At 39.5% G+C, this 13,852-nt stretch overlaps 1 protein-coding gene across 16 annotated transcripts in view; it reads right to left on the bottom strand.

Moving 5' to 3' along the window:
* DAB1 (DAB1, reelin adaptor protein) overlaps positions 1-13,852 on the bottom strand; it is a 434,378-nt gene that overhangs the window by 56,491 nt on the left and 364,035 nt on the right. For all 16 annotated transcript variants that reach the window (XR_003570677.1, XM_027879046.1, XM_027879044.1 and 13 more), the window contains 2 exons: positions 4,185-4,324; positions 1,813-1,911 (listed from right to left, as the gene is read on the bottom strand). Coding sequence is in view for 15 of the 16 variants with exons in the window: in XM_027879046.1 (XP_027734847.1) it covers positions 1,813-1,911; positions 4,185-4,324 (239 nt within the window). In the remaining variant the exon portion in view is untranslated. The remainder of the gene's footprint in view (positions 1-1,812; positions 1,912-4,184; positions 4,325-13,852) is intronic.

Raw genomic sequence — 13,852 nt, 5'->3', positions numbered from 1 at the left:
TCTGCCAGGATGTGTCCACTAATTTGTGTATTTCAGATGCTGAGATTACCAACAGAAATGGGAATGAGATGACAACTCATGGCAAAGCAGAGACAGGCTGAATGAGAGTGTCTACGAAAAGAATGGGACAAGGTGTGAAACTTCAGAACACAGAGAGACCCAAGCCATAGAAAAAGCCAAAGGGATGGTGGCTGTGAAAAACCAGCAGAGGATTTCATGCACTCTTGCTACAAAACCTTGGCATAGAAAGTGTGATTCTCCTGCTTTCAGAACACGTAAAAACTGATGTCGAAAGCTCCCCACAGCCCTTTGTCACAGTCCCGTTCCAAGAAGGACAACTCAATACTCCTGTCCATCACTCCAGCAGCTCAGGGGCAGACATTTGGAAGGTGGATTTAGAGGTTTCATTCTAAGCCTCAGTGAGTGAGTGACAGGTTTACTATAAGGATGATATAGATGTGTCAGATTTAGAGTATATGGTGTCAGAGTTATGAAATGAAGGAGACTGTTCCCATGTCCCCACCTCACCAGCTGCAGACAGGAGAATGTGCAGGATGCTACAGAAAAGACAATGGGAATAAAGGACACCTTTGTTTCTAAAACACATCCCCTTTTCCCTCTTTATTCTATGCATAGAAATCCAATGTTTGACAAACATTCAGAGACAAGGGCAAAAGGACTAGTCTTTCTCTTTCCTCTTTTTTTATTTTTCCAAGAAAAGGCTTTAGTCTTAGGAAAGTAACTGTGGCCTGAGTGCAATTTTCACTGACAGTCCTAATTCTGACATTTTTTATTTTCTGTAACCCCAGCAATATTCCTGCAACACTGCTTTTGTATGAATACTTTACACAGGCTGTACACAACACATCCCAAATGAGCTTTTCATTACTAACTACTCATATTATGTATCAGTGAGCTCAATGACATTGATTTTCTAATAATATAAATTAACTGGCAAAGATAATTTCATCTATCATCAGTAGGGTTTTATTTCTGGCATCATGTTAAATAGTTAATCTTCCAAAAGATTAAATCAAGAGCTTTTTAAAATTCAAGGCAGAGTTTAAACTGCTGTAAAAATCTTCTTAATTATGATTAAAACAGTTTGTGTGTTGTTGCTTTATATCTAAGTAATATAATGTTTTGCTTAGGTTTCTTCTTTTGGAGCAATTTAAAAAATCAAACATAGGATCGCTGTAGCAAAAACTGTGTAAGACACAGAAATCTCGGCAACTTTCTCAATGAGATACTACTGGGAAAGGTGCAGCTTGCAGCTTCACACAGCAACCTCGAACTTTCCAGTGTCTTTTACCTCCCATTCCATACAATATATAATTTTTCTACCACTGACAACACATGAGCTCCAATTCTGATGGTTACCGGGTTCCTCACTGAAGAATGGCATTGCTGTTAATAGGATATATCACACTATGGTGACTACTGCATTCGTGTGGAATTATGGATCTGACAGAAATTCCTATGACTAACCTGGGACATTTTAAGGACCATCCCAGCTAAGTGTGTGCTGCTCCCCAGCCTGCACTGCCCTTCCTTTTCTCTCTCTATCTCAGGTATCAGTAGGGAAAATTAGCTTCACTCTCCCGGAGTTGTCCGGAGCTCCCTGTTCCAGCTTGTTTTCATCCCCTCAGCTTACCCTGACACAAGGAGCCCAGTCCAAGGCAATTCTCACCTCTAATCTTAATCCCTTGTCATGAGACTCTCAAAAGTCACCTGACCTGTACTGCTGAGGAGTCTTAAGTAGCCTCCATGAAAAGATTAAATTCTGCTCCATCAAATGATCATTTTACTTACCCCTGTCTTTTCATCGAAGATTTTGATTCCCCCAAAGGAAACTGTTAAGAAGACTTTTTGTTTATGTTCTCCTTTCGAACGAGCCGCAGCAACAATTCCCTGTGGAAAAAAAGAACAGTTTGGTTGGTTTCATGACTCTTTCAGGTGCCACAGCAGAGCACAAATTTGCTTGTGGACTATTCCCCACTTTTCTAGGAAAACTGCAAGGTTTTCTAGGAACAGTCCCCCTCTTACTTCTGGTTTCTTCTCTTTTTTCAAGGAACCACATCTCTTTATGCTATTCAGAGAGCATTTCGAATGTGCTCCTACTTCCAACCACTGCACTAGGTAATCCTCCATGAAATTTGTTTTTTATGGAAGCTGAAGGTCATTTGTAGCACACTTTTCCCAGCTATGAGCCGCTCTGTCTTCTTTTTTTTAAAAAAAAAAGAGAAAAAACCCAACAAGCAGCAGAGGAAAGAAAATGCCAACAAACTTCAGTTTACATCATGAGCACATGTATTTGGAATAAGCAAACTGAGCTTTTTATAGAAAAAAAATATTCTTCTCAAAATCTAACTACACCTGTACTGTAAACTCAAACTTTTACTTTCTAACTGAACTTGCCAATACCATCTTGTGCACCATTCTAACTCAGTGTAACTATAATGGTAGCTTCTGTTTCCACCTTCTCAGGAGCCTGTCCTGACCAACAGTACCGTACTAAAATCAAATGCAATCAACTGCACTCCTAAATAACTCAGAATAGTTAGCCTTTATTTGCTATCTGAAACTTCAATATGTTTTAAGAACCACTAATCTCTAAGACCTTCATGAGATCATTGTTGCCATTACACAGACATGATACCAAAAGTCACCCCAAAACTTTATGGGTGGCCTTAAAACTCATGTTGTAGGACACTGGATTTCCAGAACCCGAAACTTCATGTTATGCCACCAAATGTGAATTTCTAGTGCTCCCTTTCCTTAATAGTTTTAGTCATTTCCCAGAACTGTTTAGATCAATATTCCCACAATGCAAACAGGTTATCAGGCATCTGGGAGATGTGGAAATGGTAATTCATGGAGAAGAGAGACAAAAAAGCTTGTGCAGCAGAACAGTAGCAACTCTCCCCAATTCCTTCTAAAAACTATGAAACAGTGAGAAATATCCAGCACACATTTAAATGACGTAGGAATACTGTGGCTGATGTGACATATCAACAGAACACCTTCTAGAGCAGATTAGTTTTTGCTTTCCATAAAACTGATATGTAAATTATCTACCAGATCTTGCTTTTAGATTGTTGAACCATAAGAGGGATGTCACCCCATGCTGTTTCTTAATGAATAACTTATTCCTCCTGGATTCTCGGGATTGGAACCCTGCGGGTTGGTAGTGAACAAGACACCATTTAGTGATTTCTCCTCCTGAAAAAATCAGCAATAGAAATCCATCAGCTCTCTTGGCAGAGTGGTGGGGAGAGGACTGGCGGAAATAAAAAGAGGGAAAAAACTGCAAAGGGTTTACTCCTAGAACTAGCTGGTAACCTACAGTGCAGATGGCAAGTCAACAGCCAACACTGCGCTCCAGGAAAACACAACCTATCTCTCCTTCCCAACAACACCAGCTCTTCCACATGTCCCAGTGTGAGGGAAAGGATGCTTCCTATAGACAGCTCTCATGCTCCTTGAGGGGTGTGAGAAAAGACTCAGCCAGAGAGATGTCTATCATCGCTCTGACACCACTGGTGCTTTCAGACTCTGCCTACTCTCCAAGTTTATAGTCTACTCAAATCTGCCCTTGTCACTGCTCCATTTCTTCCCCAAAACTCTGGGGACTTCTCTTTATCATCTCACACTCCATCCTCCCAGTGCACTGCCTCCTGATTTTGTAACCCATCAGTCCTGCCATTATAGGTACAAGGCATTCTCCTTCCACTGAGAACACAGCTCCCCTCTACATCAGGCTACCTACACCCAACACCATCACTAACACCTTCTTGCCTGTCCCCATAGGAGGTAACAGCCACAGGCAGGGCTGTAGTTGATCAGCAATGTCATAGAAAATATTCTGATACACCATTTCTCTCCCCAGTGCTTTACTTCCCCTTTTGCATAATAACATTATTCAATTTGCAGATGTGTTGTTTATAATTTGTGGACAAATTGCAGTGGTGTCAATCACGAATAACTACTGAACTCAGAGATAATGTATGAAAATTAAACCAGGATAAGCAATACCAGCCAGGAGTTCATGTAAAATTGACTGATTTCAATACATAATTAACCAGACCGAGACCTGGTGTCACAAAAGGAGAACGAGTAAAAGTTCAAGCTGAAATTTGCTCCCTTTGACTCCATAACATTAAGTATTACAAGTTTCACTGCACCTTGAGCTTCATCATAGAGTCTTGGCATAACTTGTCTCCTCGTGCTGCAGAAACCTCATCTATCCCAATCAGTTTTGCTTTGTATCGGACACCGTCACCTTTAAACCTCTTTATTAAAGTGGCTTCGCTGCGATCCTGACCTGAAAAGACAAAAGGGAAATGGCAATTTACATGAGTGCAAAGCAAAATAAATGAATAAACAATTAAGTGGCAAATTAGATCTAACTTCTACATCAACACCGAAACACGCAAACATTCCAATAAAATTACAAGGAAAGTACTAGTTCAATAAAACCTTTTGGCCTCACTGCCTCAAATGAATTCACAGTGGAATTGTTGCCATACAAAGTCTTCTGCACAAAATTTGCACACAAATTAGGTTTGCAGAAGTAAGAGATAAACCTGAATCAGAGCTTGTGGATCTGAAAACTTGTGATCTGTATGGGTTGTTTTAATCCCAATACACACGAGAATTCCACATTTTGCAGACAAAACAGCAACAGAAACACACTATTATTTCCTTGTATACTGACTTATCTAACTGTATCAACAGCATTTAGACTATTAACATTTGAAAGATGGAAAACCAAATTATATTATTTGCCTACAGAACAGTGCTGCTTTAGAACCCCCACAAGAAATACTGTCTCCTTGTTCCTATTCTTTTTGCTTATAGGCAAACTCAAAAAAAAATGTAACTAGCAAGGGCTGCTCTCTCAGGCTCACCTTGAGAAGCTTAAAAAAAGGCAAATATGTTTCTTAATAAAAAAAACAATTAGGGGTAAGAGAGCACTGTATGGATAAGATCAATTGTGCTGGGTTTATTCACAGGAGCTCGTATGGGGCTGTGTTTTGGATTTGTGCTGGAAATAGTGCTGAGCAGGCTGCTCAGGGAACTGCTGCAGTCACTGCCCCTGGAGGGATTTAAAAGATATGTGGATGTGGCACTTGAGGACGTAGTTTAGTGGTGGGCTTGGCAGTGCTGAGGGAATGGTTGGACTCGATGACCTTACAGGTATTTTCCAACTCAAATAATTCTATGATTCTGTGACTGGCTGCACATCGGTTGGTGGTGAGCAACAGTTTTTCATTGGCATCACTTGTCTCTCTTGCACTTTACTTCTCTTTTTCCACAATTTTTCTTCCCATTACCAAAATAATAATAAAAATAAAAATACCACCACCAACAACATTTCAACTATTAAGCTATCCTTATCTCAACCCATGAGTTCTCTCACTTTAACTGTTCCAGTTCTCTTCCCCTCATTCTGCTGGGAGAGAACTGAGTGGCTGGGTAGTATTCAGTTGTCAGCTGGGGTTAAACCACACCAACAAATGTACCTAAATTATAACACTCAGACTGGCCTGAACCACACAACTGTGACACCACAGCAATCTAAAAAAGGGACATTTTTGTCAGGAAGACTTTCCCCCCCTCCCCGAGTATCTGCAAAACAGCTTTTACTCTGTCTTAACTGGAAGAAATATGTTAGTTAGGGAATGAATCTTCCTAAAATTGATTAAAAATATATTTTGCAGCTGTCTGTGGAATTTCTTGCTAGGACCTCAAAAAACCAGCAGTGAGCTGTAAATAATCGCAACCAAACAAGGAACAAAACAAACAACATTAAAGGTACAAATAAGCAAGCAAAACTGTAAGATCTTAAAAGAATTTGTAGTTACTTGGACCCAACTGATTCCCCAAAAACAACATGGTCTGATATTGCTAAAATTTACACTATTACCACCTAAGAGCTCTAGTCACAGATTCTGCCCCATCCTTCCAGTTAGTGTAAAAGAACGAACCAGGAACCATAGTCTTCTATAAATGAACCACAGGTCAGAATCTAGTTTTAGACACCTACATTTAAAAATTCTGGCCCAAATTTTCTCCAAAGTTCATTCCTATTGAAAAGGTCAGATTTAAGCACTGAAAAATTAATAAAATCTACTACTGTGCAGCTGGTTTTTGATAAGCAGAAGAACAGAAGCTTTTGGGGAAAATGCTATTTTGTTTGGCATTTCTATTAGAAATATTTCTATTCTATTAGAAATAGAAATGCCAAACAAAATAGCATTTTCCCCAAAAGCACCTTCTTCAGCAGTCAAACTTGGGTCAACTTGCTAATTTACACACTCATCAACTGGATGAATAAACCTGAGGTTCAAAACTATGGAATTGAAATTTTTACAATACCATTATGAGTATATATAATCAGCAAAGAGTACTTCCAAATGAAGACACTCATTTGGTTCTTCTCTCCCCCCAGAGTAGAGCACTGTCCATGCTGTGAGCTAATGATGGATTAAATGTATATTAAAAAATGGAGTTATATTAAGCATTTTGAGATCTTTAAGTATGTTTGAGCTCACAAATGCTATTTCTTTCAAAGAAAAATATCAGCTCAGAGCAATGTTTTATGCCTCATTCATAGCCCCTTAAAAATAAGGCAGCTGCTATGTGCTGCTGTGATACTTCAGCAGCCAGCCAACTGTTCCCCTTGATCTGTTCTCACCTCTGCTCCCTCAAAAGAATTGATCTGGGTTCAAACTTCATGCTCTTACATTATATTGTATTAAAATTAAAAAAAAAAGAGGCAAATGAGACAAAAATGATGCATCAGAAACTCTAAGCAGTGCTAATAACATTCCCCAGGGAAACATCAAGACAGATGTTGGCACCATCACCTAAAACAATGAAAAAACATTTTCCACTTTCAGCCTCCGGAGTGGGGCAGGAGGGAAAACATCTGGAGACACAACAAAGTACAACGATAACAGTGGATTTTTCCATATGTCTTTTAGACTTGCAAAGATATCCTGTTGATTTGCAATAAATACAATCCAATTCCAACAGCTTCCTTACCAGAAATTTCCAACCTTATGTCTTCCTTAGGGCCAAAGGCAGCTGTGAGCTAATAGCATGAGTATGTAAGTGTTCAAGAGTGTCTTCTGAGTCCAAGTCGTGACTGTGACCTTGCATTCATCAGTTATTTGAACATTTATACTTATTTCAACCTCTGATCTGTTTTACTGCACGTAACTAAATCCCTGACATTAACAGCCCATTCAAACACACCTCATGGCTGTGTTTCACTTACGCACGAGTCCCATGTCAATTATGACCCAGATTAAGTAGGATAAAGTGCTTTTGGGATAAATGACTGGGAAAAATCATCAACCTGAAAATGATGTAGATATTTGAAACTGCGGTGGAAGCTGCAAATTACTAGAGAGTACAAACTCATCCGTAAAACCCTAGAGCATATGTCCCGTGCAAAGCACAGAGCATGCACACAGACACACGCTGCCCTATATTGTACATCAGCCATCTGCAACAGTCACCATTTCTCACGTATACCCATCTCTCCTCCTATCCATATTCATGCCATATTCCCAAATTTTGGTGTTGCAATCAGCACTGAAAAACTTTCTACCTGCATAGGAAATTACTGTATGACACTGTCAGTATGGATGGTTTTACAGCACCCATGAGGTGTGAGATTTATGTAGGGTGATACTGCTTTTGCAAACCGGACACTTAGAAAGCAGATAGTCCAGACTCTCATAAGCACCTCATCATTAAAAAAGAAAAAGGGGTTTTTTTAATGACAGTTCTTGAACAAGGTTCTTTCTGTACTTGAAACTTCATAAATCAGAGAGATCTGAATTACAAGGCTGTAATTCTTAAGCTTCGGAGGAGGGTGAGTGATAACATTAAATGACTAAACTAGAGAGCTTTCTGTGCCAGGAACCCACCCAAGACAGTGCCTCCCTCTTTCCTTCCATGTAATAAATGGAGTCAGTATTTCCTCCTTCACAGCTTCCACCTTCTGAGGAAGCCAAAAACCCACTAAAAAGGTCACACAAACTCAGTTTGGGAAGAGGATCACTTTTAATTAGAAAATGCGCCGCTCTTAACCCAGGCAAGAAAGGTTTTGTTTGCAGCGTATAATCCTCAGAGGCCCTTAAAATGTAAATGTTAATTATTTTATTATTATCTACTTCTGTAGATGTCACCATACACCCTTAAGCCATATGTGTTCCAGCTGGACCCCCTGCTCCTGCATGAGTAGAACAACATGACCTTTGCTGCCGAGTTGTGACATTGCACTTGGACTTTCATGGTCTTTTAGAGAACAACAAATCCCCAGAGCTGGGTGGTGCAAAGTGCTTCTGAGCTCGCATCTAAAGCAGAGATATCAGTATGATCAGTGTTAGGTTACCTTATCCATCTCCCTAAAGCTACTGTAGAAGTAAAAAACAAGGTTTGTAATGCAGTCAATCATTTTTATTCAAGGCAATATACCTTAATTAAACCAAGACTCCCTCAGGCAAGCTAGAGACAGCTCCGAACCCAAACCCCTGAGTACTCAACCTCAAGTCCAGTCAATCCCAAGAGGTGACTGGCAAACAGTTCAAGAGAGAAATAAGCTATTGTGGAAGATCCACAGCCTGAGCTGAGTGATAGAGGCAGATGCCCCGGAGGCCGTACCCAGCAGCAGCAGGCACTAGAGCTCCTTGGGAAGATGTGCCCAAGGCAGTACCACACCCTGCCTTTGACAGCAAGAACGAGAGCTGTGTTTGCATTAAATTATCTTGCTCCCCACAATGCTCTTAATTTTGCAGCCTGCAAAAGGCTCAAGGTCTGCTTCCAAGGCACTATGTATTTTACTGAGTGTTTCAAGAAGACTTATCCTTACTCTTGGTACAAGCCAAGGATTACACCTGATTTCAGCTCTTAGCCCAACAGAACACTGAGCTAACACTGTATTAGTAGGCTAACATTTAGAGCAAATGCTGTTCGTCCTCCCAGGGGATCTGTAACTGAGCGCATTTCTTAAACAGAAAAAGAAAATAAAGCAAAGCATCTCAGCAATAAGAACACTGTTGCTTTTTCTGTCCTTGTAATGCACTAAACATTCTTCATAGCACCTGCTAATCTAAACCAATAATCCCAGAAATGGCTATATCCTTTATTTAAATGTGTGAAGCCCTCAGGGTATAATCTAAATTTCTTGATTTTACGACCCTAAAATATATAATGATATTATCACCAAAGTCAATAACATGCTCCTGGCAATCAATTCGCTGAAGAACCACACAGCACTGTCTTTTTTCTTCTTTTCTAAGTAATAAACTGTCAAAGTTGTATCCACTCAAATTATGTACACATTCAAATTATAAACCTGAAATAACACCTCCTTCTACATCACAGGGCTGAAAAACAATCCCATACACACTTAAAACAGTCTACATTTTCCTGGGGACAATTAGCATTTTTATAGGTTTGTATAGCACCAGCGCAGAGGAAAACACAAAACACTGTGGTGCAGAATGACCTCTAAGATGCCACACAGACTGAAGACTATTAAATTAATTGCTAAGTGAAAGGTATTTCCCATTATCTGTGCATACATATGCACCAACGTGCATATATATATGCATAATTTTATGTATTTGCACATATGCATACACACATGGTGCACAGGTTCATTTGGTATCAATTATCTGAAGAAAACTCACAGTAATTTTAATCAACTACAGATTTCCTCAGAAAAACACACCCAAGTACATAAGCAGGTGTAAAAGAGAAAATACTCATAGGTAATTACATGTACATTTATTTCAGTACAGCATGTACTAAATAGCAATTCATGAAGGAATCGTAAAAAACCCTGATTATTTTCCTCGATGGCACATTTTTCTCAATGGCTTCACAGAACCTCAAGTCCAGTTCAGAGGGCTCAAAACTACCCATCACACAAACAGATGGATTGTGATACCATGACCATATCATCTTGGAAATGCAATTCTTTGTTTATACATATAAAAAAGTTCAGTGTATCATGCTTATCTGGGATTTTAAAACTAAGAAAACACCACAAGTTCTCAAGATTCTTTGCTATCTGTTAATCTAATTTTTGAAATTTTCTGCTTGAAGTAGAAAACTTGGAATTGGCAGTTCATGTATCTCTCACTGTCTTTGGGAGCACAACTGACCAAACTCCTGTGTGACATCCACAGGTCTACCACAGAAAAAAAAAATCTTTTTTCCATTTTTAGTTGTAACATTTTCTAAAATGTAACATTTTAGAAAAGAAACCACATCACACCAGTGTATGTGCCCAAAATTTAACTGTTTAATCACTACCATTCTCTTCCTCTAATGAGTATTTCTCAAATTAGTTTCTTGCCATTTGTATATTTTTTGTTTTTTTTGTTTTTTTTTTTTTTTTTTTAACAGGAAAAATACTTATGGGTTTAATTTCAAGATTTATCCTTCATCTTAAGAGATCAGAGTACAGCCACAGCATCATAGCATCAACCACTGCTGTCTTTTAAATGAAGACACTGGACTTTGCACCTTATTTCATTGATAAAGGCTAAACCCTAGCAACTGAAAAAACTTACTGATGCAGCAAAATACAACCTTTTCATGGGGTTAAAACCTTAGAAAACATGTTAAAGTTTCAAAAGGAATAAGTACCTCTTTTCTATATAGGTCCCTATACAAAACCTTGATTACAATATATAGGTACAACTTGAATGCAAACTTCGTTCATCAATTGATAGGGAATCTCCTAAAAAGTCTGCTAGACATGCTCTGGAACGCTTTTAGCTTATCCAGCTACAGATAAGCTGTGGGGTCATGAACCCTGCTGGGGTCTACTACACTGACGAGGTGCCACTGTCGTGTGCATAAAACCTCAACAAACTCTCTGTTAAACCTCCCTCTCCAAGAACCCCACCTCCATCTAGGAGCTGGCCTTGCCCAGGAAGGCCATCAGAAAGCACATGAGCCTCCTAGCACAAGGAATCAGAGGGAGAACCTTCCTCTCATCCTGTTGTTGCTTCAGTCCTCTGGATCCTTCAGCTCAGAACAAGGTAAAATGCTCTGTTACGACAGCAATACAAACATTTGTCTTGGATGCAAAGACCGAGAATAATTCTACAGAAAATGATAAACCACTTAAAGAGGGGACACACAAACCCCTCTGAAGACTCAGTGAACTTCTATTATGGTTTAATTTAAAAACATTTACCTACAATTTTAAGCACAGATAAAGGCTCTCCAGGAAAACTCAATCATCATTCAGACTATCATCTCAGCAGTACTCCCCGATTGTTCAGCACTGCTGTTCACAAAACCTCCAACTGAGAGATTTTATGGCTTCTGGAGTTATAAGCCACTGAATTACTGTACTTGAAGACACCTACACATACCCACTCCTAGAACCAAGTTTCCTTCGTAAGTAAATAAGATGTTCCCTATTATTTGCTGGTTTTAATCAGAGCTTTGTAAGAAGAGATGTCATTCAGTAGGTGACAGCAACCTGCCAAGTTTTTATCTTAATACTTAGTGCTCTCCACAAACCAATATAAAACAAGATGTACATGTGACTGCCTCCAAAGCAGAACGTTTGCATGGACTAGACTAAATTATTTCCTTATGGAACAGTGATGTACACGTGAGTATGTCAAGAGAAGGGTTGTATAATTTACAGAGAAGACCTCAGTATAAAATAATGTTTGATTAAAACTTTGGACAAATCTCAGTGATGGAGAGTCAGGGGCGAGCACCCAGGAGATGGCAGTGATTGAGCACACAGGCTCCACAGGCAGATGACAAAGCACTCATTTTCCTTTTAGCCAGAAGGCTCACTGATCAATTTTATTTTCTTAGATGGTTTTTGAGATGACAGTACATGGGCACATCTTCAGACACAGAAATGACCAAAAGCTGAATGTAATTAAACTTCCTTTCAGCCTCTGTACCATGCAGGTCTTCATAAATCTTTGAAAGCCATTTTGTAAGTGGCCTTTTACAGGCTGTGGGCAGAAGCAGCTAAACTTCTAAATTCTACATTGATTTTAAGTGAAATGAGACCCTGCAATAAAACTTCATTTTGGGGTACTAACCTTGTTCAGCAAGCCCCAGGGAATGACCAAAAGTGAAACAAGGAAAACTTGGCAGTCCATTTTATGCTGTTAAAGAATTAAAATGAGGTTTTCTGGACAACTAGAGGGAAAGGGAAAAGATAGATAACTGTGGATTTTTCTCTTGAAAGACAGAAGATAGTTCAGAAATCTTTGTTCACCTAACATTTCAAAGCTGGGGTAAATGTTTAAATCAAGCAGACATCAAAATGTCAAGTACATAAAGCCCTTGGGAAACCAAGGTCATCAACCAGTTCATTCCTTACCCGCTTGCCCGGATGTCAGTATTAAATTGGCTGCTTCTGAGCCAAAATCAGCGAAGAAAAGGCAATTGATTTTACAATGATCCCTTATTTGCATTAATATGTGCACTGCATTTGGATAGGGCATGGTAAAAGTCCAACCACTTTGGAAACCAAAGGACCTGTTACAGCTGTACTAATATGGCCAAGCAAAACAGTCCCAGTGGGGCAGTGGTTGATACCATCAGCTGCCAAAAATCTCCGTAAAGGACTTCCAAAGCAGCAAGGAGAGGACAGTCCAAAGGGGCTGCTAAATTACCAAACTGTGCCATTTCTCAACCAAATGAACCAGAACTTGCTGGGGAACAAGAAAGTAAATTAGAATTGCGTTTCCTTCCAAGCTCCACCATAGCACTGAGAAGCACCTTAAAGCAGCTGAAAAATTAGCCAACACTAGGAGAACTGCTCCTTTACAGATAAGCATCTAAAGAATTATTTTGGCATGTGAACATGCAACAAGATCTGCAGAGTTGCTGAATTTCCTTGATTTCTCTTTAATCCTACAAGAATTCTAAGAGTTCAGAACTCATAAAAAAAAATAAACAAGCTGCTATTACGTGTCTACCTATATCTGGAAGTATGCAGTTTACAGGAACAATTTTAATTAGACTTTAACTAATCCAGGACACAGACATGCATGTGCTCGCACACGGCGCCCCAAAGTCACGTTGAAACGCACAAATTCACAATTTACACTTCAAAGCCCACAAATACATTCTGTTGATGAGTCTATCAAAGAGTTTAGTTTTTGTTATGTATAAAGAAAGGGTGGAGAATCAGTTCACCTCATACAAATGTCAAATTCTTGCGCTGCCCTAAGATAAATGTTAATTCTCTGGGATTATAAAAAGAGCAAGTTAAGAAAAGGTTATGCTCTGCTGATTAACATTCCCAAATTTCTCACATGTTCAATAAGAGAAAAAAATCTTTCCATTCAAGATAACTAATTACAGTCACTAAAGTCCCCAAAGAAAAGAGCCCATAACAGCCAAAGCAGGAGGATAAAGCCGTTCATTGATATTACACTTCACCCTCTCCTGTCACTGCTGTGGTCTCCCACTGCATCAGTGCTGGGTGCAGGCACAGAAATGGGTCTATGCACCACAATGGATGAAGTCATGGATGTGTGCCAGGGGAATCTTCCTCCTCCAAGCCATCCTCTTTGTCAATGTAGAACTTTAATTTACTCTGTTAGAGGTTCATGCCAGTGCTCTACAAAATGATGCAGTAAATACCACCAGGCTGTAAACATCTGCAAACTGCAGAGCTGTGCTTGTGTTCCTTGACTGATTTCATTCACCACTGCAAATACAGTCTCACCTAAATCATAGGACTTGGTCTTCTGGGGAGAGAAGGTGAACATGATACTCTCAGGCATGTGGTTTGAGCACTTGGGGATGGTTCTATGCAGGGCTAAGGGTTGGA

Source organism: Empidonax traillii, unplaced genomic scaffold, assembly GCF_003031625.1.
Source record: "Empidonax traillii isolate 1590-97213 ecotype Southwest subspecies unplaced genomic scaffold, ASM303162v1 scaffold50:size1795014, whole genome shotgun sequence".
NCBI lineage: Eukaryota > Metazoa > Chordata > Aves > Passeriformes > Tyrannidae > Empidonax > Empidonax traillii.
This window is presented reverse-complemented; position numbering and strand designations above follow the sequence as displayed.